The sequence below is a fragment of the Morchella importuna genome, assembly GCF_003444635.1.
Source record: "Morchella importuna strain M04M26 chromosome Unknown Morimp01GS006, whole genome shotgun sequence".
Lineage (NCBI taxonomy): Eukaryota > Fungi > Ascomycota > Pezizomycetes > Pezizales > Morchellaceae > Morchella > Morchella importuna.
The window spans coordinates 1,472,643-1,497,606 of NW_025763403.1; the positions used below are offsets into that span (position 1 = coordinate 1,472,643).

General features: G+C 45.8%; 8 protein-coding genes across 8 annotated transcripts; 4 read left to right on the top strand and 4 right to left on the bottom strand.

Annotated features, from left to right (window-relative positions):
* Window positions 1–231: 231 nt before the first annotated feature.
* LAJ45_03204 (uncharacterized protein) lies at window positions 232–2,710 on the top strand (the record flags this gene model as incomplete). The annotated part of the gene is made up of 10 exons (XM_046112792.1): window positions 232–262; window positions 319–359; window positions 419–506; window positions 569–718; window positions 776–942; window positions 996–1,019; window positions 1,090–1,442; window positions 1,497–1,656; window positions 1,712–1,800; window positions 1,852–2,710. The coding sequence occupies 10 exons, from the start codon at window positions 232–234 to the stop codon at window positions 2,708–2,710; spliced, it is 1,962 nt and encodes a 653-aa protein (XP_045974281.1).
* A 2,324-nt stretch (window positions 2,711–5,034) lies between these two features.
* Window positions 5,035–6,223, top strand: LAJ45_03205 (uncharacterized protein; the record flags this gene model as incomplete). The annotated part of the gene is made up of 3 exons (XM_046112793.1): window positions 5,035–5,155; window positions 5,210–6,078; window positions 6,140–6,223. The coding sequence occupies 3 exons, from the start codon at window positions 5,035–5,037 to the stop codon at window positions 6,221–6,223; spliced, it is 1,074 nt and encodes a 357-aa protein (XP_045974282.1).
* Window positions 6,224–6,514: 291 nt separating this feature from the next.
* LAJ45_03206 (uncharacterized protein) lies at window positions 6,515–8,898 on the bottom strand (the record flags this gene model as incomplete). Its single annotated transcript, XM_046112794.1, has 4 exons — window positions 6,515–7,402; window positions 7,478–8,424; window positions 8,478–8,733; window positions 8,800–8,898. 4 exons carry the CDS (start codon window positions 8,896–8,898, stop codon window positions 6,515–6,517), a joined length of 2,190 nt encoding a protein of 729 aa, XP_045974283.1.
* Window positions 8,899–9,223: 325 nt separating this feature from the next.
* On the top strand, window positions 9,224–9,931 carry LAJ45_03207 (uncharacterized protein; the record flags this gene model as incomplete). The annotated part of the gene is made up of 5 exons (XM_046112795.1): window positions 9,224–9,292; window positions 9,368–9,444; window positions 9,522–9,610; window positions 9,668–9,763; window positions 9,819–9,931. 5 exons carry the CDS (start codon window positions 9,224–9,226, stop codon window positions 9,929–9,931), a joined length of 444 nt encoding a protein of 147 aa, XP_045974284.1.
* Window positions 9,932–10,100: 169 nt separating this feature from the next.
* Window positions 10,101–11,026, bottom strand: LAJ45_03208 (uncharacterized protein; the record flags this gene model as incomplete). The annotated part of the gene is made up of 4 exons (XM_046112796.1): window positions 10,101–10,201; window positions 10,263–10,342; window positions 10,435–10,757; window positions 10,832–11,026. 4 exons carry the CDS (start codon window positions 11,024–11,026, stop codon window positions 10,101–10,103), a joined length of 699 nt encoding a protein of 232 aa, XP_045974285.1.
* A 247-nt stretch (window positions 11,027–11,273) lies between these two features.
* LAJ45_03209 (uncharacterized protein) lies at window positions 11,274–11,668 on the top strand (the record flags this gene model as incomplete). The annotated part of the gene is made up of 2 exons (XM_046112797.1): window positions 11,274–11,294; window positions 11,360–11,668. The coding sequence occupies 2 exons, from the start codon at window positions 11,274–11,276 to the stop codon at window positions 11,666–11,668; spliced, it is 330 nt and encodes a 109-aa protein (XP_045974286.1).
* Window positions 11,669–12,330: 662 nt separating this feature from the next.
* LAJ45_03210 (uncharacterized protein) lies at window positions 12,331–15,229 on the bottom strand (the record flags this gene model as incomplete). The annotated part of the gene is made up of 12 exons (XM_046112798.1): window positions 12,331–12,752; window positions 12,811–13,009; window positions 13,062–13,608; window positions 13,656–13,750; window positions 13,804–14,108; window positions 14,171–14,294; window positions 14,355–14,471; window positions 14,528–14,913; window positions 14,973–14,992; window positions 15,058–15,067; window positions 15,115–15,155; window positions 15,213–15,229. 12 exons carry the CDS (start codon window positions 15,227–15,229, stop codon window positions 12,331–12,333), a joined length of 2,283 nt encoding a protein of 760 aa, XP_045974287.1.
* A 3,534-nt stretch (window positions 15,230–18,763) lies between these two features.
* Window positions 18,764–19,945, bottom strand: LAJ45_03211 (uncharacterized protein; the record flags this gene model as incomplete). Its single annotated transcript, XM_046112799.1, has 1 exon — window positions 18,764–19,945. One exon carries the CDS (start codon window positions 19,943–19,945, stop codon window positions 18,764–18,766), a length of 1,182 nt encoding a protein of 393 aa, XP_045974288.1.
* Between the last annotated feature and the right edge of the window lie 5,019 nt (window positions 19,946–24,964).

Sequence of the window (24,964 nt, forward strand, 5' to 3'; positions counted from 1 at the left end):
GGTAGCTGAGAGGGTTAGGTTTCCCTGGGCGTTGCATCCTCTTACCATCAACACCCAGCTCAACACCCCACATACTGGAACCCATACAATTGACTCCTAGAGATCTTTCCTAAATACATGACCCTACCGGCACTGTAACCTCCCTATCTTATTTTTGAAATTAAACTCCTATCTAGCTCCTACATACACCAGAACCAACTCATACCACACTTGTTGCTCCTGTTGCCCGTCATGGTCAACCTGATCGAACTCCAAAAACAAGGTGAGCTCCATAGTGACCTCAATCTTGTCTACCCTACTCACACTGTTTTTCTACAGCGATCCTAGAAGCTATCAAGGCTATAGAGCCCAAGGGCACGGTTTATACCCCAAGCGCCTTCCTACAATAAGTCACGGGGCTGACATGTTTTCCTATTAGTGGAGATGTGTTGTCACCGACGAGACAAGCCACAAGCTGATAACAAATGTCATGCAAATACACTATATATTGGATGAAAGTATATCAGGTATGCTAGCCGCTGTATACCTTAGTCTTTGAACCGGTGGCGAGAAACTTATTTTCCACTAGATGTATCACTCATCGAGAACAAGCGCCCACCACAGCAGATGGAATGTGTTTATATTCTCACGCCCGAAAAGCATGTTGTAGAATGTCTGATTTCGGACTACGCCCGTCCAAAACCAAGATATACTTGTGCACATTTACTGTGGACATCGGGTTAGTTCTGCTTCCCCTTGGGAAACCACGGGACCTCAACTTACTGGGTGAAAATAGATCTCCCGGATGGTCTACGTCAAATGATCCTTAACTCTCCCGCTCGTGGGTTTATCGCAGGAGAGAAGGTTCTGTCTGTTGACTACTTCCCTCGTGAATCGCATCTTTTTACATTCCGTGACCCCTCCTCCTTCTTCACTTTGTACAACCCAGAGTGTCGGGGTCTGGTTAGGGTCCACTTAGAGGAATTGGCTAAAAAAATAGTATGTGTTTGCGTAAGCCTAGGCGAGTATCCAACAATTCGGTACTTTCGTGCCCCAAATTTACTACACGAAGCTCGGGTCTTATCAGAGGTTCTTGCAAAGAATGTGCAGTCTGAGTTGGATTTGTATGCACAAAATCATCGAGAATTCCCACCCCCGTCAAATAGGCCACGTGGTGTACTTTTTATCGTGGATAGGGCAATGGACCTTTTCGCCCCTGCCTTGCATGAGTTTACATACCAAGCTATGGCCCATGATCTGTTACCGATAAAGGAAGGCGACAAAGTCACATACAACGTCAGATTAGCAACTTCTAGTGGGGAGGAGGAGGAGAAAGAAATGGAGATTGGGGACGAAGATCAAGTTTGGGTCGCGAATAGACACAAACATATGAAGGATACCATTGAGAGATTGATGGCCGACTTTCAGAAATTCCTCGGGGACAACAAAAACTTTGTCGATAGGTTAGTGTCGTAAATCATTTTTTGGTTAAGATAATACTAAGAAACGTTATGTAGTGGTTCCTCAACAAGTTTGTACGCAATAAGAGATATGATGGCAAGTTTGCCTCAATATCAGGGGCAAAAGGATATGTATTCTCTCCACCTGACGATGGCTCAAGAATGCATGGGAATATTTGAGAAAAAGAATTTGCCTGATGTTGCACTGCTCGAACAGGTAAGGACAAATGTTATTTGCTCTTTGTGTCGTTTTTCGTTAATTGGCTTCGTAGTCGTTGGCAACCGGGATGGATGAGAATAATCGACCCACGAAAAATCCAACTGAGTCCTTAATTAGGTTACTGGATGATCCTGCTTTGGCGTGAGTTATCTGCTAAAAATTTTTGAAGACCCTATTTCTAATGTTTTGTAGTGCACCTGATCGGCTCCGGCTCATTACTCTCTACCTTCTGTGGAAAGATGGTCTGTTGGCGGGAGATATCGAGAAACTCATGCGACACTCCCAGCTTCAGCGGCAGGATGAACGTGTTCTCCGTAATCTTGATCTTTTTGGCGCTCGCGTGACCCGAGATTTGAAAGACAATTCCCAGAGCCGAAATTCTGCACAAAAGCCGAAGAGGCCTATTTCCAAAACAATGGATGATGATGAGGATGGTTCCGATTTCTCTCGATTTGTAACAGCCCTGAAAGTAATGCTTGATGATCATACTAAGGGCGCTTTGGATCCCGCCATATTTCCTTATACGAAGCCTGAACTGGTCCCTGGCGGCCCTATGGGTGGACAGGAAAACGTTTCTCAGGCATCCCTTCGATCGGCAAAGCCCACATGGGCCAAATCTCGAATGTCTGTGGTAGAACCAAGGCAGCGTGTAATAGTCTTCATGGCTGGGGGTGCAACGTATTCTGAGTCCCGTGCGTGCTATGAGGTTTCCAAAGCGTCTGCTCGCGATGTGTTCTTGGGGTCGACACATCTCCTCACCCCCAACTTGTGGCTTAGCCAACTCCGAAACGCAAGGGAAAGTAGAAGGCTTCTTGATCTCCCGGCTGATAGACCAGAGAAGGAAGTCCCTAAACACCTTCTAGAGCCTGATCCGGTTCCAAAGCCAGTTGCTCCAATACAACAAAGGCCTCAGCAGGCTCCTCCAAAGAAGGCACCTAGTCCAGCACCACCTGTGAAAGAAATGGGAGGGTTAAAAGTTCATCATCACCAGCCTGGGCGTTATTACGAGGAAGATAAGAAGAAGAAGAAGAAGATGTTTGGTGTCTTCTAACCGTATTATTATTATTGGACTTCTGATAAAACGTTTGCGTCTTATTCCTTGTAATCTGAAGTCCTAGTTTTATTTATATTATTAGTTGCGATGTGAGGGGAGGCTTTGGTATAGTATGTACTATTGATTGATGATTCTATACGAGCGACCTGTTCTGGATTTTAATAAGAAGTACATGTAGTTAGGTTCGAGAGTTTTAGGAAAGAGCGAATTTGTATCCATATTTTCATACTCTACTTGGTGAAAAGAAATGAAAAGAAACTGCATGCGTTTATAACTACATGTATATGAAAAGAAACTGCATGCGTTTATAACTACATGTATATGGTAAGACAGATTTATAGCCATTACCGCAGTAATTCTCCTCAGCGGACACTCACATTGACGTTGGAATTCATTGATCTGGTCGTTAGTCTTGGAAACCCCCCCAATCCTCCCTCATACGCGCTGTAAAGGCAACTTTGACGTCTGTATAACCGTCCGCTGAGATGAATTACTGCGGTATGTACACCAAATAATCTGCTATCGAACAGGAAATCTTAGAATATGTCGCTTCGCTATAACAGAGAGACTGCAGTACAGACGAAAGGATCGTGTATATAATATTTAATGAATTAAGGTAAAACACTAAGTCACATCATTGAGGGCGACATGAGGTTCACAGTGTCGTCTAAAAAGATATCACAAGATTATCCCTTGAGACCATATTATTTACAAATACTCTATTCTAATATTCCGGTGTGTTCCCGAACACTCCAATTGCCCCGGGCCCCACTCTCTGGATAAGGAGTAGAATATCCAATATTTGACATGCATGTACATTATGTATGTATTCACCTAGAGAGAGTCCATGTCCTATGTACAGTACATGTATCTATACTATTCAGCCATATACATTACTATTACTCTACACAGGTACTGTTCCGGTCACAATAGACTTACCATATTATCCTCACAGAAACTCTCACGCGCTAGTCTCCAAAAATAGCGAGTAAACATAGTACCGTAGGTCTATAAGTTAAGAAGGGTAATCAAAGTGCAGTACAACATATACATGTAGTTGAGTTGGGAATTGAGGATTTTAGTGCCTCGATTTACTAAACGTTTACTCTAAAAGAAGCGCTCAAACCAATATATTTAATGGTATGTAGTCAGACTCAGCCAGAACCAGAGCCAAAGGGTCAGGAGCCCAACAAAAGACCTCTGGACTCAAAGCTGGAGCTCTTTAACAGTGATAGTTGGGTGGATTGGAGCTGGGAACACTTCTTGTCGGCCAACCAATCAAATCGTTTCTAACTATGGCTCCAGCCTGTTTCTGGCTAGTCTGACTACTAAGGCTCCGTTCGGACGAGGGAAGAAATGATAATGCGCAAAATTGAAAAAAGTTTTTAACTAACATGAGACAGATAATGATTTTCTGGTGTAATGGAGTTCGGAAGACAAAATTATAAGACCGCGTAATCTTGAGGATCTAGGTATGAGACATATCAGAGAGGTCAGAAACGTAGCAATAATTAGCCCTCAAGGTAATTATTTGAAAGTTGCCAAAACCTCATTGTTATGGACCCACTTAATTCTACCATATAAATCCGCAACAATTCAGGCGGTCCGAACGGAGCCTAATATTTCTGACCGGCCGAAAAACCACTTTAATTACCACTATGTAATATTGTCGCCTGCCGAAAATCAGGGTTCTTGACAATTTATTCGCCTGGAACCATACTCTCTAATAATAAATAATTAACAACCTCCCAAACCAGATTATCTACTATCTACTATCTACTATGTACTAGAATACACTTTTTCTTAATTCGTTGCGGTCTGATTGGTCGACACCGACATGGGTGTTTAGTAAGCATGACACATCAAAGTACTGAACACTCGAGAGGAGGAGGACGGGGGCCGAAGGCCTCTCATAATTCTAGAGGGAGAATTAAACAGAGGAGGTGGAATGGGGGGGCCGAAGGCCCCCATCGAAGGCCTTCCATAATTATTTGATACCCATAATCCAATAACTCGCGGTCGCGAGTTGGCACACCCCTAGTATGTATGTACTAGGGTATAGCGAAAAGTGATCAGAATCTGATAAGACAAATGCACGTTTCACTGCAATATCCACTTATCAGATTCTGATCACTTACCATCAACACTGGTACACAAGAATGAAATAGTGGAGCCCTTCAAGCCGGGTAACATTTCCTCCATTGACACTGTACCTGTCAGAGACCGAACTACCTGGCGACGTGAGCCAACCAACCCGTTCAAACTATCAGTCGAACATCCCAATTATCCAACGAGAAGGTCCTATAATTTCTTCAATCATAATGGAGGGCCTTTTCTTCAATGTCAACAACGGCTATATCGAGGGCCTCGTTCGCGGGTACCGTAATGGTCTACTTACTAGCCAGAACTACGCCAATCTAACCCAATGCGAGACGCTCGATGGCAAGCTTCCCTATCTTGATATCACTTTACAAGCCGCTAATATACTCTTGATAGATTTGAAGCTACAGCTCGCACCTGCTTATGGTGACTATCTTGCCAATGTACCATCACCGCTTTCCACCTCCGTTATTGCCTCGAAAGCAACCGAAAAGTTGATTGCTGAGTTCCGGTACATTCGGGCTCAAGCGGTCGGCTCCTTAGCAAAGTTTATGGATTACTTGACATACGGGTATATGATTGATAACGTTGCCCTTTTGATTACCGGCACATTACACGAGCGGGACACGAGAGAGCTTCTCGAGCGTTGCCATCCACTTGGCGTCTTCGAAACCATGCCAGTGCTTTGCGTCGCAACCAATGTCGAGGAGCTATACAGCTCAGTCCTAGTCGAAACACCACTAGCGCCATACTTTAAAAATACGCTCTCCAGCGCAGACCTTGACGAGCTCAATATTGAAATCATCAGAAATACCCTCTACAAAAGCTACCTGGAGGATTTTCATCAATTCTGTATAAGTGAGCCAGGACTCGCGGGAACCCCTACTAGTGAGCTTATGAGTGAAATGTTGAGCTTTGAGGCGGATCGAAGGGCGATTAATATCACACTGAACTCATTTGGAACGGAACTGAGTAAGCAGGACAGAAAAAAGTTGTATCCAAGCTTCGGAAGGCTTTATCCAGAGGGAACCTATATGCTAAGCAAGGCAGATGATGTAGATTCTGTAAGAGCTGCGGTTGAAGGTGTGGGCGAGTATAAAGCTTTCTTTGAACAAGGGATGAGTGCCCAAGGTGGCATGGCAGGGGGACAACAAAAGAGCTTAGAGGACTTATTTTATCAGAAAGAAATGGAAATTGCGAAGTCAGCTTTTACACAACAGTTCACCTACACTGTTGTCTTTGCATGGGTTAAATTGAGAGAACAGGTTTGCAATCCTTTTAACGCGAATGTTTTCCTCGCCAGACTGACATAGGCTAAACCCTCAGGAAATACGAAACATTACCTGGATTGCCGAATGTATAGCTCAGAATCAGAAGGAAAGGATTGGCAATTACATTAGTGTGTTTTAAGACACAAATACCCGCCTACGGAAACCTTTCTTTCTTTCTTCTTTCTTTCTTCAGCGTCCTGGGTTAATTTAGGCTTATGTTTTATGTACCACTTGTTCTTCTGTTTTTACTATTTTCTTGAACTTACAAATTTTTGTTCCTCATACCGTAGTATTCATTGTGTACTATACATCGGTCTAATGCATATGGAGATTCTGACTGATGTGAAATAAAATTACATGTATGCGAAGGTGAAAGCTTTACTTTACATGCTATATTGCCTGAATTGCGGCTGCCAAACGAAATAGCGGACTAACCACCAACCTCTTCTAATGCAGACCTCTCTTCCAAGCCTAAGAACCCGTCGCGCGATTTACCCTCAAGTTGGGCTTGAAACAGGGAGTGCGCCAAATTTACAGTTCCGCTAGTCAGATAAAGTTCTGAAAAACCACTATTGACCTTGTGTTTCAGAAGCTCGTTCAGTTGGGCTTTCCACGAGGCCAGGTCTCCTTTCGTTGCACTAGCTGCCCTGTCCTTCTTTATTTTACTCCCCTGACGACCTCTTCTTGCATTGCCGTTTTTACTGAACTCATCACTATTATAATCAACGCCTAATTCCTGGGCTGCCGTCTTCAGCCACTCATCTTCATGGCCCTTCTTCTGCTTCTCAATGCTGCTATCGGCGATCTTTTTCGCAAGATCAATCCGTGGTTTTAGTCGGTTTACGAGCTTGCGATCGACGTTAAATCCCTTCATGAGGTAACGCCCAGTACTCTTGACAGTTGGATCGCTTTCATGAACCTTCCCGACAAGTCTTCTCACACTTAAAACTTCGTCGGGGGAACACAAAAGTACACTGACACCTCTAGCATTGATTCCTCTTGCTGTTCTTCCTGACCGGTGAACGTACATGTCCGCAGTACGAGGCAGGTGATAGTGGATTATCATATCCACATTTTTGATATCAAGACCCCGAGCAGCCACATCCGTGGCGATGAGAATTGAATTTGGATTGGATGACGAGGAAAATCGCTCAAGTGATCTGAGACGAGCCTTTTGAATCATCCCGGAATGAAGTGGATAGGCCGGGAGCTGAAGCATAGCCAAAAACGGGGCAAGGCGCTTTACAGACGAGATTGAGTTTGTAAATACCAACGTGCGTGAAGGGTATCGGAGTAGTAGGAAATAGAGGTAGAGGTCCTAAAAGTTGAGATTAGAAGTCTGTACTGGTGTTTGTAGTGACATATCACCGTTGAAATGTAGCATCAGAAGTACCTTTTCCATCGCTCCACACTCAATGATTCCTTCACTCAATCTTTCGGCCAGTTGACCGGTCGGATTCACGTCCACAAACTTAGGCGATTTCTCTCTGAAATAAAGCTTTTTGAGAAGATATTCCATACTTTCTTTTTCATCCATCAGATCTCCGCCTATAGACTTCTTAGAGCTCTTTCCAGCTAGCTTCTGCTGTAATCCCCTATGAAAAGTCGCAGAGAATACCAATGTCTGTCGTTCAACCTTCTCAATCTCCCTGGTCTTGCTTTTATTGTTAAATTTGACCGACTTTTCGTCCGATGATTCTATCTCGCTGCCTGCCCGGTCCTCTTCGCTCTCTCCTTCATCAGGATTTTCAGTGCGTTTAGCAAGCAAGTGAAGAACTTCAATCACTTCTTTGTAATGGCCCTCCTGTAGTAATCTATCTGCCTCGTCCACAACCAAGAATTTCAGGCCTTTTCTCAACCTCTCAATCCAACCCTGACCCTCGCTGATAACCTCCCATAACCTGCCTGGTGTAGCGACAATCACATCGGCACCTCCATTTTCAGTTAGTTGCCTTAACTGCTTCTGTATAGACAGGCCTCCGGTCACAGAAACGATCCTAATTTCTGGAATGAAGGCGGCAAGAGAAATTAGATGAGAATGAAGCTGATACGCTAACTCTCTTGTGGGTGAAAGAACCAAGGCTACAGGCAACCTCTCTGGTTTCTCAATTTCTCCGTCAATTTCGTGACAGTATCTTTTCAAGTAATACTCCATGATTGGGATTCCAAAGGCCAAGGTCTTTCCAGATCCAGTACTAGCTTTCCCAATAAAATCGCGGCCATTGACGATTTCTGGTATAGCAGCCGACTGTATGGGGGTCGGCGATGTAAATGACATTTGAGATAGAGCCCGAAGAACGGGTAATGAGAGGTTTAGCGGGCCCCACGCTGGTAAAGATACTGCCAGCTTATTAGAATAAAAGACATAGAACAAAAGAGCAAATTGTCAGTACCATCTTCATCATCATCGGATAACACTGCAAACGCGTTTCCCGCTGAGCCCTCGGTCTTTGCGATTTCCTTGATAATTTTTTTTTTCCCCTTCGGCTTCTTGAGCTTTACTTTTTCTTTCACATGTCCACCGACCTCAACAATTCCTTTCCATGCCTCTTCTTCTGTTCCCCCCTCTGTCTCATTGGCCCTGCTAGACTTTGAGTTTGCGGGCATTCCTGCAATTTTCTTAGAATTTTTCTCCGGTTCGTTTGTAACCTAGATGAAGAAAATGCCATAATCAGATATCTTGATTTCTGCCTAGCTGGAGATCTCACAATATACCTTGTACTCAAAACTGCCGTCGCTTTTTCGAACGATCTCAACGCCCTCAACCTCTTCCATTCCCATGAAGCCTTCGACATCCTCCAAGCGATCTGGCATGGAAACCTTTTGCCAACCCAACTTGTCAATGGATACAGCATGACTGTTAGTAGTGGATTTTTTGAGACGTTTCAGTGGTAGTGGATTTGTCGCAGGGGGGGCTGCCCTCTTTTTTTTACCTCTGGCTGCCATCATTGCCGTTGTATGGAAGTTCGCTTCAACACTGTGATGTAAAGTTTTAGTTTTTTTTCTTTGCTTCGGTCTTGCGGGTTTCTCCGTGAATGAGTGAAAGCTGAAAGTAGGGTAACGGTATCTTGTTGCTTGACACTCAAAACGCGAGTCCTAGCAGAGCTCAACGCGACAACCCAAAGCTAAAACGGTGAACATGGCGCCCTATATAATATCAACTGTCCAACGACTGGATGCACCTTCAACTTATTTTGAAAAGCGCGATGTATGTCTGCAATTCCTCATTCTTGGTCTACCCATCTTGTCGTCCGAGTTCTAACATTCCCCTGCTCGACCCCAGCATAAACGGCAACGCCGCGAAGATTCGCCAAAGGAAGATCCCTTAGCTGGTGCTACAACATTATATGTTGGAAATTTGTCGGTTTCATCGCATTTTACCGGTAGTAGTCTTCCGCTTCAGAAACGGAGCTGACAATTAGCTTTCAAAAGAAAAGGTCATTTTACACCACCGAAGAACAAATCCACGAGCTCTTTTCGAAATGCGGAGAAATCAAGCGGCTGGTTATGGGCTTAGATAGATTCAGTAAAACCCCTTGTGGGTTCTGTTTCGTCGAGTACTACACTCATGAGGACACACTAGACGCCATGAAGTACATTGGCGGGACGAAACTTGACGAGCGCATAATCAGGACTGATTTGGATCCTGGTTTTAAGGAAGGCAGACAATACGGTCGAGGTACGGCATTTCTATTCATTTTCGTGGATACCTCTAATGCTCTTTCCATCTCTAGGACCAACTGGCGGACAAGTTCGTGATTACTACCGAGAGGATTATGATCCCGGGAGAGGTGGTTATGGTGGCAGGGAGCAACGTCCGGCTTCCACTGCGAAGGGGTCAAACTAGACAAGACATCGCGTTGGGATTGCGGATTTTCAATAAAAGAGATCTGTACACCATACCTAGATCTCGGAGAGACCAATCGAATTCTCTTTAGCTTCCGCTTTTTATTTTGTTTGGCTTTGAATTAATGCACTGTTTATTATTCGCTATGCTGGCTAGAATCTGTATATCTTCACTGGTATGAAACTCCAGAGACTACCTCAATAGGCAGCTTACGGCTACTGAGTAAATTGAAATCACGGCGCTGGATAAGAGCTTCGTCTTTATTAAAGCCTATATTCGATGGTTATTCCTCGGATAAATGTACTTATCCCCTAGAGCGATTGATCCATACCGAGTGATTTCACATGATGCAGTGGTGTACATGTATTTAGATCCTTATATGGTATTTCCCCGTTGTCTGGGATGCAACACCTTCAGCCGTCAATATATAACTGTTATTTGATATGTATGTACGATGGAAGAAAAAGCGGTGAGTAACATGATAATTTTCCTTTTTCTTTTACTCCTCATGCCCCCGTTGGCGTTTGCTAAGCTTTTCTACCATTTCGCTCAATTTCCTTTCTCCATCCTTTCTAAACCGTGTAACCTTTTTAATATTCTTGAGAGTGATATCACTAAGTTCCTTATCCTCCGAAGAACATCTCGCGATAGTGGCCGCTGTCATGGCAAATCGCATGTCTTTTGGGCCGTCGACCAACTCGAGGATAGCAGAGGGTGCCTGGTCAGTCGCGAGGGGTTCTATCCGCAGCACACGAGTATAGCCTCCAGGACGATCCCTATATCTTTCCGCAATAGGACCAAATAGCTTCGGAATTATATCTCGGTTCTGCGCAGACCAATTGTATTAGTACGGTGAACTTGAATGTGGACGGCCATTCATACGTAGAGGGTGCCACCCGCCTGGACTTTGGCAGCCTCTGTGCCCTTTTTAGCCCAAGTCACGCACTTCTCGGCCAACCTTTGGGCCTCTTTCGCTTTATGCCAAGTGGTTGAAATTGATTCGTGCTCGAATAAAGAAGTTACGAGATTTCGCAATAGAGCCGCCCGATGCGCCGCTGATCGGTTAAGTCTACGCTGCATAGGATATTTGGCCATTTTGAAGACGGAAACGACCGTATTCACGGATACAGCGTTCTAGGTAGAATTGATTCTGTGGGGAACTAAACGTGGGTAAGTTGATCGTTTGGTTGCGTTTCGGGAGTCTGATGGGGTGTCCAGATTTTTGTTTGGCAGTGATCGATGCCACGCCTAAGAAGAATATTTAATCACATCCCTCTTTCGCCAATCTCATCGGATAATACCTGGCCATCCAAATAAGACACCACCAACAAGAATACTCAAAATGGGCAGAATCCTTGGTTTCGTGAGTGATAGATACTCTCCTCAATTTTAAGGCAAGTGGCTAACTAAGAGACATCTCGAACTTAGCTCGGTGGTACTATCTTAACAAGCTCAATTGCTTACCTTAGTCTCGAGCATTTCCGGCAACACCGAACATACATCTCACAATCGCTCCGCTCCTCTCGAAAACTCTCAGATTCACTCCTTGCACCTGCTCAAGTCCCGAGGCTCCCCGAACCGCGAATTGAGAGACCAAGTCTTGTAGAAACCCTCAAGGATGCTTGGAACTGGGAAGTTGAGTCAATGGTTAGATGGGTTCAAGGTTGGGACTTGATCAAAGCTAGAGAGCGCTTTGAAGAAACAGCCATAAATATTGTTGGATCGGTCAAAAAATAACGGAGAACTTTTTGATTGAAAAACGACTTGTACTAGACTTGAACGAGGACAAAAATATCAGCAGTGGGAATATTGAATTTATGCTCTCAATCCCGGTGCCTAATACAATCGGTGCCCAAATCAGGAGTCTTGTATTCGTTCAAATTATTATGATACTCTAGATGTATGCCTCGATGCACCCCACGATACTGTTTTTCTCTCTAATATCCCCGATCTATATGAGACCAATCCATTCTACAAAGACTTCGTCAGACCTATCCTCCGCTAAGATATCATTAATTTAGACCACGTTAGAGTATAAGAAATACTGAGTAATGACATGATACCATTCCAACTAAATTTATAGGGATAATATAAAAGTGGACACCGATAGGGCTCTATGAAATATGCTTAAAACCAGTTTATGTATACTAGCAGGGGAGACTGAATTAATTTTGATAATACATATAGATACCATCACCAGCGCCACACAGAATAACACCAAGTTGATCTATCCATATTTGTTTTGAGTGAGCGAGTACACATTCCTGAAGTGAACCAATGAAATTGCGAAGTGTGCAGTGCACATAGGTTATATGCTTATACTTATTAGGTATAGCAATGGTTACATGTAGGTATTAAATATGTGATGTCTACTTTAGAACGAGGGTAAATCAATTTTCTCAATCCACCATCATGGAACTGGAGGTATCTTCTTCTAAGAGTTTTCTCTTGTGGTTTTCTAGATCTGTAATACTCCATGTTGATATTCCATCCTGATCCCTGGCGGTGAAGGGTTGAGCCATCGTCCTCAGAAACTTTTTCGCAACTGCGACAGCCATGTCGGTAGATAAATTTGTATCGGATTCAAGTACCGCATTGTTGATCCATTTAGGCAACTGTCCTCGTTTGCGAGCAAATCTCTTGTCGGCTAGGACCATAATCCCATAGTCATCCTTACCACGAAGCACACGTCCCAGACACTGTGCTGCGTGTCTCATGGCGTCAAAAGATAGGAAGTCATTTTCCTTGATATGGTAGTTTTCTCGCAAGAACTCCAACCTTGCTTTCAGTATCCTGGATTCGGTATACTGAAATGGGACACCTGCAGGAATGATAAATGAGAATCAAGGAACATGGCCGACTGGGGATAAAAGGTATACCTATACAGAGCACAGTGCGCCCATAATGGTGATCGAAATCGATGCCCTCTGAAACCTTCCCTCGAGCAACACACAACATAACAGCGCCCCTACCATTACAACAAGCAGTTCTGTAAGTCTCTAGAGCCAGGCTTGTTTCTTGGCTATCTGGTGTCTCGACAAGTATCAACTTGTATTTCCAAACTTCATCCAAGATTCCCTAAGATAAATTAGTATGGCACTTTGATATCAATTATTGCGAATAATCCTACCATTCCCTGCCACATACTGATGATACTTTCCATGTAGAGATAACTCGGGAAGAAAACCACCATGCCATCCGGCGTTATTTTTGAAAACTCGATCAATAGACTTCCATAATTTCTGACGACACTAGGATCGTTTCTTATCTCAAATCTACTACTGATAGCAACCTGATCACTACCCCTCGTTACGATCATCGGTAGAAAGCTCTTTCTAGCCAAGGTCATTGCATATGATTCTTGCACAACTGTGCTGAATTGGAGCATTTTGGGGTACATTTCCAGAGGAGAAATTGTTCCTGAGGTAATGACGACGGAGGAAAAGCGGTCGAAGACTGGCTTAATTGCAATTGAAGCATCTAAACAAGCCAAGTGGAGGACGGGATTTGGGACTTGCGCACCATCGAAGTCGTAGGGCTCTAGGATGAGAAGGAAACCTTTTTCGTAAGTGGCCACCAAAGTCGCAAAAGTAGCAACTTCTTGGAGTGGATGATAGTCTTCAATGTTCGCGAGTTCAAGCGTTCTAACCAAAGAGGTCAATCGCTCAGCACAAAACCTAACCATGTTAGACAACGCCAAAATTTTATAGATTTCAAAGCTAACCTAAGCGGCTTTCTTTCAATGAAAGTCAGGTCTTTTAGATGCTGTAAAAAGGAGGCAGGAGTCTCAGAGATAGTATTTGTAACTTTCATCCTTGTCTAGAATGGATTAGCGACAAGCTTATAATAGAGGATAATAGAAGATTAAATACCTTTAGGTATTCAACAAAGCGTTTGAGAAACGCCACAAAATGCTCCGCTCTTCGGATATTTCCAGGCACGGCTTCCTTCAATAAGTCATCAGGAAGGACTGGATTGGCCATAAATGAGTCTTCCTCTCTCCCTTCATCGACATCTCTCAGACCCTCAACAAGCTTCTGGTACTCGCTCTGTAGCTTCGCTGCATCACTGGATTTCATTTCCCCGATCGTTTTCTCCAGATTTTGCGCTCCACGAGCAGCCCTTCGAAGTGAATCCTCCGTCAAGTCAATGCTCAAGGATTCGATGCACACATTATCTAGTTAGTGCCAGAAGATTAGTATAATAAACCTCAAATATATGCTGAAAAGGTGAACTTACCAATATTATGAGCCTCATCGAAGACAACGATGCAGTCTTTCGAGAGTTCCTTGGAGACTCTTTCTGCGATCTTTGGGTCTAGCAGATAGTGATATGAATAAATGATCACATTACAAAACGGCATCTAATCCCACAGATGAGCAAATTAATTAGGGTCAGGACGCTGTGCTGGAGACTAATATACCATTCTTCTAGCAGAGAAGTAAGGGCATTGCGTATGCTTCTCTCCGTACCTCAGGAGACCATCAAGCGTATAGACACCCGGTGGCACTAGATTATGTGGTTCTAGGAGATCTAAGTTCTGGAAAAGAGTTATCAGCACACGACAAGAATATTAGTTCTCTATGAAGGGCCTACATCATGATAAACACAAACTTCCACCTCTTCACCACGTTCTTTCTTTGCCTTCACAAATCCTGCCGTAAGACTGCGACATTTTGCATCGACGACATTTCCACTCTTTTCCCTTTTAACAGTAGGGTGTAAACAAAGGTTTTTCCTGCTTGTTAGGCCAAGCGCTCTGAAATCTTCTACGTGACCAAGCTCCTTTGCCCTATATGCCATTAAAGCCTTCAGCTCAGCCAGCGCCTTTTCTATCTCAGACATCGTACGAGAGCAGTATATAAGCTTTCGCGGTTCCGGAAATGATTGCTGATATGCGACAATCAGCGAGAGTAATGATACAGTTTTCCCTGTGCCCGAAGGCATCTCAAGAACGCAATGTCCACCGGCATCGAGAGTTCCTGTCAGATACGCCGTTAGCTTGATCAACATGAACGAGCTATATAACCACGGCCAATACTTTTCAGATCTGTCATATAACTTCATGAAGATGTTAGTAGAGCTTGCATTGCAATCAAGCTGGTGGTAGTGGCCGCTCAACGTACGCATATTGCTCTTATGAGAATTAGCGAGGAGCAATTTGCGGGATTTGAAAGAATCACCTGGGTAAATTCGTGGGTAAGGGAAGATAACTTCGAGCTCACTGCGAAGCCCATTAGACAAAACACTTCAACACCCTGAACGGACGGGAATCACAAACTCTATTTTAAACTTCATGTTTGTGGAGTCGTGGATAAAGGTTGCAATCAAAAGTATATAGCTTTCATCTACGATGGGGAGACACGTAGCGTGATAAAGTGGTCGCCAAGGTGTTATTCCTTGTTTTCACGTGTCCACCCATAGTACTCAAGCCTGCACTACCAGACGGGTTATACTCTATAACGGTAGGTCATTCGCGATAGAGAGAGCAAGAACGTTTATTCAAACTGTGTTCTAAGCTAGAACTAACTGCTCATCTAATTATAGAAATAATCATTCTTCTTAAGCAAGTTATATTGAAGTATATTATGTTGCAGGGACGAGTGAGCACCTATGTCTACTCGTAGGTTCATGACGTTTCCGAACACGACTGCTATTGCATGCCATACAAATCCACCTTTTTGTATCTCATGTAATATTGGTCGTGTTCGGAAACGTCATGAATCTACGAGTAGATGCGGTGCGACCATAAACGTTGGAGTGCGCATTAGAGGCTTATGCGCCCAGCCTACAACCTATGGTCAATAATACCGGGCGTACAATTTAAATACCAGTGCGCACTGGACGATTGGTTGAGGTTGTGAGGTGGTGGCGGGCCAATGATAGTTGACGCCGAGCCAAGAATTTGTATAGGAATCAGTTATGTGAGGTAACTGAAGGGATCGATCAGGGATCAGACAGGGAGCTCCAAAGCTGGAAAGGTTTCGAGCCATGTATGCATTGCTCTTTCTACATTAGAGAACGCTCAAAAATGTAAACAATGATTTTGATTGGTCAGTTTGGACTTCGTTAGATGTTGTGGAGAATTTTCAGAAAAAAATCACAACTTTTTGCTGTTCAATGCCCGGACCAAACCCAGTTAAGAAATTTGCAGCATGTTGCCATTAATGTAACGGAGCCATTTCAACTGTCTGATGCATGAGTACATACAGAACCCGGTTAAATGCTGAGAGTTATTGTTAGAAGCCAGTTGCACAGTAACTGTGATGGGGACAGCCTTTCCAAGTATCACTAGAATCCGATAGAAAGATTTGGCGTGCAAGATAGAAATCAGGTTTAAATTATTCAAAGAGTTATCTCTGGAACTCAATAATCTTTAAAAGCTCTGCTACTGAATAGAATACTTGATATCTTTCCTGAAGACTCGGGGAAATCGGATAGTTGGCCCGGGGCGGGAAGGGTCCTGAGTACTTACACTCCAAAGGACTCCATTCTCTGCGCCTCTTTTTTTACTAAGTTCCGATGATGACTTCTGATGGAAGGGAAGCAAAACCTGTAACTGAGCCATTTCAACTATTTGATGCCAGTTTATGAGTACACACAGGGCCCGGTTAAATGCTGAGAGTTATTGATAGAAGCCAGTTGCACAGTTACAGGCAAGTACCGGCGGTGTGGTTAGCTACCAGCTATCTATCATGGGGACTATGGGCAATGGACTATGATACTGTAACGGGGGCAGCCTATCTATGTATCGCTAAAATCCAATAGAATAGATGCGGCCGTGCAAGATAGAAATCAGGTGCAGATTTATTCAAAGATACTATCGCTAGAACTCAATAATCTTTAAGGGCTCTCCTACCGATGATGGTCAAGATGAGGATGCGGACAGTTGGGCGGGAATGATCCTGAGTACTTATACTCCAAAGGACTCTATTCTCTGCTCCTACTTCCTTACTAAGTTCCGGTGCTGCCTTCTAGCGGAAGGGAAGCAATACCATCGCTACCCCGCTAATCTCTAAACATCAGCGAGTGCTCCCGGTTGGGGAGGCAACCACCCTTAGTCAAAGCCTTTGTAACACCTGCAGCCTTTGTTGCCGCACAACTGGGGCCTGCATGAATGAGCTACCGCTCAGGTGTAAACTTAATCATTGCTGTAGAGCTTTCGCTTATTGTAGACTTCCCAGGCGTAGTCCCTTCCGCTACCGGTGGACTTGCAATGCGCAGAGGATGTAGAGGATCGCCACCACCCAGAGCTTCACTCTGGCTGGCCTTCTAATCATTGGCGAGGCATAGACTCGTCAGTCATTGCTCCCATGAGTAGATCCTCTTCCTAGCGCTCAGAATGTAGTTACTCTGACAGCTGGTAGCTAACCACACTGCCGGTACTTGCATGTCACTGTGCAGCTGGCTTCTGACAATAACTCCCAGCATGTAACCGGGCCCTGTGTGTACTCATACACCAGACAGTTGAAATGGATCCGTTACACTACTCCCCTCTTCCAGGATCTCGGTCTCCGAGATTTATAATCTGTATCTATCATTTGCAATACTATCTGACAAGAAAACTCCTTTTGGTGTGAAGGGGACGAGGATCTGAAGGAAATGCTACTGGCCTAGAGCCCTCTTGTCTCTGGGTCTCTTAGGATACCTCATGTGGAAATCCCGGAGGGCCTCTTCAGCACTCTTCCTGAGATGTTCCTAGGGTTCCCATGTAGCATCCTCATACTCATAACCTTCCCATAGCACCAAGTATTCCACCCTTCCCCTCTTCTTGTTGACTGGGCTATCAGCTACTTCCCGGACGATCCAGTTCTGTTCTCCTGCAATTTCCTCAGGTTCCGGTGGGGGTGTAACGGAGGTGCTAGGATGGGGCACGACCATGACTTCGATCAAAATAGAAATGGTAAACGGGGAACGATGGGTTATGATTGGGCTCGTTCGATCGAAAGATTGAGTTTATTTGTTTGATCGTATTTGTAGTCTAGAAACTTAATAACTTTAAGCGGTCTCCTCGCTAGTAAAAATTCCATCACTCCCCGAGTTCAAACTGGGGCAACCGAGTTCCTTTTATCGAAGTTCCGCGCCCTTGTTCCAGCTTTTTCTCCCTCGGCCGTCCGTCCCTCCCTAGTCGGGGACACCGTGACTATTTTCTATGAGGAGAGAAGAGTTGCTACCACACCGCGGACGAACTTTCGTCCGCGTCAAATCACGCAATCTCCGACAAGAACGGGTCGGGATCCTAGGAACTAGCGGAAACAGCTGACCAGACAACAATTGCTTATTCAGTGTATTTAGAATAGATTTGGGTATTTGTAAAGCGAAGGTTTGCTTTGGTAGCTTGGGTCGTACTCTTACTCCGCCCCAAAGGTGCACCGGGCTGAAACAGGAGGGTTCCGGCGGTTTGACACTCCGGGGGTTATTTTTGGGGGTCTAAAACGTGTTTATTTTGCAGTGTTTCCTCAACTCCGCAATGCGTTCATTCAACCATCCCAAATGGACCTGAGCATCTTCAGGATCCTTTCTGACGTGGTAAAGCATATTTTCCGGGCATCGGTTGCTAAGTTATTGCGCCTCAAAGATTGACTGCCAAGGTAGGGTAACCTATGTTTGGGGTTACCCTTCTTTATTTGGCATGCTCATCCTTCTGCTCTAGTTTTGGTCCAGTTGCCTAGCTTGCCTTGTAAGACTTCTTGCTCGCCAGGATCCCTACCCTTCATACCAATAGAGGTAGGTGCTCATCTGCCCTTGTCTTCACCCATCGATGAAGAACAAGCTGTGGTTACCCTAGGGTCGTATGGCTTGACTGGTAGAACAGGTACTTTTGTAACAGCCCTACTGTGGCTCTGTTACACTGGGTTCATATCCATAGTTGGCATAGAAAGCCGATACTTTGGTAGACTCAGAGACCGCCGAGTTATATGCATACTCTGCCAAAAGCAAGAGGTCCGCCCAGTCATCCTGTTGATATAAACAATAACTCCGCAAGTAATGTTCCAGGGTCTGGTTAACTCTTTCTGTCTGGCCATCCGTTTGGGGATGGAAAGAAGTGGACATCTTCAGCTTTACATTGAGGAGGCTCATGAGAGATTGCCAAAAGTGAGAGATGAACCTGCTATCTCTGTCCAAGACTATGTCATCAGGTAACCCATGGAGTCTCCAGACTTCCTTCAAGAACAACTTAGCCAGATCTTCCGTTTTATTGAGTGTAGGAAGTGGGATGTAATGTGCCATCTTTGAGAAGCGGTCCACTATTACCCAGATCTTTGTAAACCCCCTTGACTCCGGTAATCCCACAATAAAGTTCATAGAGATGGAAGCCCATGGCCGATAAGGTATCTCCAGTGGTTGGAGCATACCAAACATCTTGTGTCTTGAGGTCTTATTCCTCTGGCAGCTGTCACAGCTCCGGACATATTCCTCAACATCCTTATCCATGTTGGGCCAAAAGAAGTTGTTTTTCACCCGCTCTAATGTCTTGAACTGGCCGAAATGGCCTGCCACTTTAGAGTCGTGGGTATCGGTCAGGATATCCATCTGGAGCTTCTTGTCCTTGGGAATATACCATCGATTCTTGTAGACGATGAGGCCGTCCTTGACAGACAAGTTCTGGTCCAAGTTTCGTTTTCTTTCAACCAGGGAGCGGTGCAGTTCCTGCCAGATTCCATCCTCTTTAGCTGCCGCAGATAGTCGCTCTAAGAATGTATTCTGCAATTGGTTCACCCTGACAGCCGTTAGCTTGACAGGATCCAAAACCAATTGACCTGGCCTAAAAAACATCTGTGGCTCCGGCCGCAAGGTTTCACTCCCCTCTTCAGGGCGGTGATCCCAACGCCTTGATAGCACATCTGGTTTGCCATTTCTTTCTCCCGGTCTGTAGACAACTTTCAAATTGTAGCCTGCTAAGTTCTCAGACCATCTAGCTTGCCACCTAGTGAGAACTTTGGTAGAGTTAAAGTACTCTAAGTTCTTGTGATCTGTGAACACCGTGATCTCATGCTCGCAACTCTTGAGCATATGCTACTATTCCCGGAAAGAGGCTACAATAACTCCCATTTCCTTATCGTGAATGTCATAGTTGATTTGGCGGGGGAGAATTTCCTAGAATAGAAAGCTACCGGATGTAGTTTCCCATCTTCCCCATACTGAGAGATCACCGCTCCTTTGGCAAAGTCACTGGCATCAGTTTCAACCACAGTTCTTCTGCTAGGGTCAAAATGGAGAAGGATTGGAGCGCTTGTGAATAGCCTCTTGAGTTCCTCAAATGCTTGTTCACAGGCTACGGTCCAATACCATTTCTTGTCATTTTGCAAGAGGTCGGTCAGAGGTTTGCAAACTTTACTGAAGCCTTCAATGAAGCGGCGATAGAAGTTTGCAAATCCCAGAAAGCCTTCCACTCCCTTAATGTTTCGGGGTACTGGCCATTCCTGATGTAACAGAGCCACAGTAGGGCTGTTACAAAAGTAACTGTTCTACCAGTGAAGCCATACGACCCTAGGGTAATCACCACTTGTTCTTCATCGATGGGTGAAGATAAGGGCAGATGACCCCTACCTCTATTGGTATGAAGGGTAGGGATCCTGGCGAGCAAGAAGTCTTATAAGTCAAGCTAGGCGACTGGACCAAAACCAGAGCAGAAGGACGAGCATGCCAAATACGGAAGGGTAACCCCAAACATAAGTTACCCTACCTTGGAAGTCAACCTTTGAGGTGCAATAACTTAGCAACCGATGCTCGGAAAATATGCTTTACCACGTCAGGAAGGATCCTGACGATGCTCCGGTCCATTTGGGGTGGTTGAATGAACGGATTGCGGAGTTGAGGAAACACTGCAAAATAAACACGTTTTAGACCCCAAAAATAACCCCCGGAGCGTCGAACCGCCGGAACCCTTCTGTTTCAGCCCGGAGCACCTTTGAGGGGGAGTAGGAGTACGACCCAAGCTACTAAAAGCAAACCTCGCTTTACAAAAACACCAAATCTGTTCTAAAACAAATTGAATAAGCAATTGCTATCTGGTCGGTTGTTTCCGCTAGTTCTTAGGATCCCGACCAGCTCTTGGCAGAGATTGCGTGATTTGACTCGGGCGGAAGTTCGTCCGAGGGGTGGCAGCAACTCCTCTCGCCCCTCATAGAAAAAAGTCGCGGTGTCCCCGGACTAGGGGAAAAAACGAAGGGTCGAGGGAGAAAAAAAGCGGGAAAAAAGGGGGCGGAACTTCGATAAAAGTACTCGGTTGCCCCCCAGTTTGAACTCGGGGAGGGATGGAATCTTTACTAGCGAGGAGACCCCTTAAAGTTATTAAGTTTTTAGACTACAAATACGATCAAACAAATAAACTCCATCTTTCGATCGAACGAGCCCAATGAATCCATCGTTGCCCGTTTACCCTTTCTATGTCAGATCGAAGTCACGGTCGTGTATCATCCTAGCACCCCCGTTACAGTATAACTTTAAGCTCCTCGCTTAAAGAACCCCGACGAAAGGAAAAAAATTTTACCGGAACATCTGGGACCACTCTCAACGCTGAAATAACCAAGCAGTTAGCTTTTTTTTTTTATTCAGCTCGGGCTGGCATGGGAGAGGCGAACACGTTACTATGGTCTCCATTGTATCCGTCAAAGGGTTATAGCGCCCACATTCGCTCAAAGGGATATAGCGCCCACATTCGCTCAAAGGGATATAGCGCCCAGCTTCGCTCGAAAGGAGACCACATCTAGGACCGCTCCTAGAAAATCCTGATAGCCCCATTGGTCAGAGGACCCCATTTCCCATCTGGGCCCCAGTCCCAACCAAAGTCAATGTCCCGCCGTCCACGATGACGACAGGCAGGGTCCGGAAGAGGAGGATAACTGGCTTTCTTCTGGCGCCACCATGCCTCGTAATGCGCTTCGAGTGCCAGTTTCTGTCTCTCATTCCGCTCTTCTTGTGCCACTCTCTGCCGCATCCACTCCGCTCCCCTCCCATCTCGCTCAATCTCCTCCCGCATCCACCGCACCTGTTCCCGTTTCTCCCTTGCTGCTGCACGGACACGAGCCTGACCAACACTCCTGTCCCTTGTTGGAAGAAGGGATAAGGACGATGGAAATCCTCCCGAGTCAGAAACGGAACCTGGTTGAAATGGCCGTCGAAGGTCGAGGTCTCCAAACCTCGAGGAACAGCTTGTCTGTGGAAACATTAGCGGGAGTAAGAGGAGGTTACAAGCCCCACTAAACCATGCCTACCTCACAGCACTCCGTGATCGGACAGGTTTCCGAGTAACTCTCCGAGCATATACAGAGTTACCACCATCCAACTTTAGGAGATCGGTAATAACCGGACATCTTGAGGATCTAAGCCTCGTCTCCCGGCGAGATCGACTAGCGTTAGATAAAAGCGCTTGTACGATAGACGAATTGACCGCGATGAACAAAGAGAGGAATAGAATAAAGAAAAGCATTGTTGCTGAGAAGAGGTAATAAATTTGGTTTTGTGTGTGGAAAAAATCGAATTTTTGTGGAATGGATAGAGGGAATGGATTCTTACCCTCCCAAGTTCGACGGGTACCCCGCTTTTATAAGCGAACTCCTATCCAAGTTCCGAGGATCAACGTGGTTACCCGTAGCAGGAGTTCGGTCCGGCTCTAACCGAACCCGAGATTAACCGTCGGAAGAGACAAGGACACCGAATTGACCTGGTTTGAGGAAGGCGTGCGTGCGTTCGAAGTCCTGAAAGAGGCGTTCCAATCCGACCCCGTATTAGCCCTCTTTGATGCTGAGCTAGCCACCAAGGTTGAGACCGATGCCTCCAACTCCGCCAAAATCTAACATATGGTCCCAATTCCACTGAGATGACAATAAGTGCCATCCAGGAGTCCTTTACTCCAAAAAGGGAATTCGCGAGCCGAACGGAATTATGAAGTTCACGACAAGGAGTTAGGTGCCATTGTGTCATGCTTCAACGAGCGAAGTCACCCAGGAGGAACCTCCAGCCGGAGGGAAACCTCGGTGGAAAAAACCAGAACCCAGAACCAGCGGGTAATAGTGGAGGAGATGGAATAGTCCCCCCGGTTGGTGGCGCTTTCCAACACAGGAGAGAGAGAACTCAGATAGTTCAGATTCGGAGCATGAGGATGGAGAAAGGTGAGGATGGCGGAGATACCTCAGGAAGATGCTGGAGAAGCAGCAGAGAGAGAGAGCTCTGGCCTCCATAACCCAGTTCATGAGACCTCCGGCCCCCCCTCACTCCCCTCCACTGCCTCCAGTGGCCGAGAACCAAAGACACCCCCTCTGGCCAAGTTCAATCATCAGCAAGCTCGCCTATTACCCAGGGCGCAGCCCCTACGTCCTGGCGGGCATTCTGCGCCACGAGCGCCCAGCGCGTCCGGCACCGCCAGAGTACAACCTTCGCGCCAGGCTCCGCCGCAGGACCGTCCCACTCTCTGGGACCGCCAGGAGATATGGCTCACGTCTGGAGGGCACTCGCCAATGCTCTGGTCGCCTGGGCCGCCATGAGATTCCCTCCCCCTCCGGAGACGCTAGGATGGAGTGACTCCGCCCACAGCACCTAGGAACTTTTGCTTCTTTTGATTACGTCAGTAGTACACGCGAGCACTTCCCAATGCTCTCACAGTTTTCTTGAATGCTCTCACGGCACGACGAATGCTCTCACGGCACGGCGAATGCTCTCACGGCACCGCGAATGCTCTCACGGCACCGCGAATGCTCCCGCGAATGCTCCCGCGAACGCTCCCGCGAACGCTCCCGCGAGGGCTTCCGCGAGTGCTCCCAGAGCACTCACCAGTGCTCACAGAGCTGAGGCATTCGTCATACCCACTCAAGGTGAGGCAACCCTCACTTGGGCTCCTTTGGATTGATACACCGTCCTCAAAGGATAGGAAGGCCGCACCAGTCCCTCAAAAGATATCTAACGTGGGTATCCTCAACGCCGCTGTACGGTCAGTCGCGGGATACTGATACGAGCACTGTCCTGTATACTGGTGACGACTACCCAACCTTTGACGGACGTGTATGTTTCTGTCGATTCGTGAAAGGCATAATTAGCCTTGAGGTTGAGGCCATGGTACGGCTCGTCTGAAAAGCTCAATGTCCATGCATAAGCAGCAAACATGGACTGGCATTGACCTCCTGGAGCGAGCTTGCTGGATAGCCAGACTCAGATACTGAGCGGCCGAAACTTTACCTCCTTCTTCCAATCCGCATGCATAGCAGAACGACACGAATTTTGAATTAGAGAGTCCAATTGGGTCTAACGTTCCTAGAGCACTCAAGAATGCCCTCACGGCTTTACAAGTATTCAACTAAATTCATTCCACGTACGCAAGTCTATCCTAGTATTTACCAACCAATTACCAGTCTCCACCTCAAACAAATGGGCCATTCCCAATATACTCCGAATATTAACGACCCACATCCTCTTCCTCCTCCTCCTACAAACCTTCAGGAGCCCATGTGAGCTATCAGCGATACCACGATCCTTTGCCTCGAGTAGCTCCACTATACATAGTCTATGTGCTCGCCCCCCACTGTCCCGCAGCTTGAACAAAGCCTCGACACGTCCTGGTAAGCGTCCCCGAAACACTCCCCACTCCTCTGAGGACGCTACCGACACCCATACCCAATCCTTTCTTATTTTCCCTTTCCTAAAAGCCGCGTTTCCCGTACACCTGATATTGTGAACCTCGTACACCTCAGGTCTTTGGAAGATTGGTATCGGAACCTGCAAACATGTGAACATCTCCACCCGGCGCTCTAAAATGCTCTCAGAGCTTCCGGCAAAGCTTTGAGAGCATCCCGCATCCTCTGCATACTCCTTTATCAGGCGATATAACGTGGTATGGCTTATTTGCAGTCCATCCGCAATATTGAAAAGTCTTTCCGATTTCGTGGAGGGGTTGCAAAGACGCCTTAGAGGCAGTCGGCCTTCTACTATGGATCGTTCATTTGGTGTTTTTTTCCGGTCTTCGATTTTAAAAATCTCAAGTAACTCCTTCAGGTTATCTCGATGGCTCCAAAAGATGTCGTCAGTGCTCTCAGGACT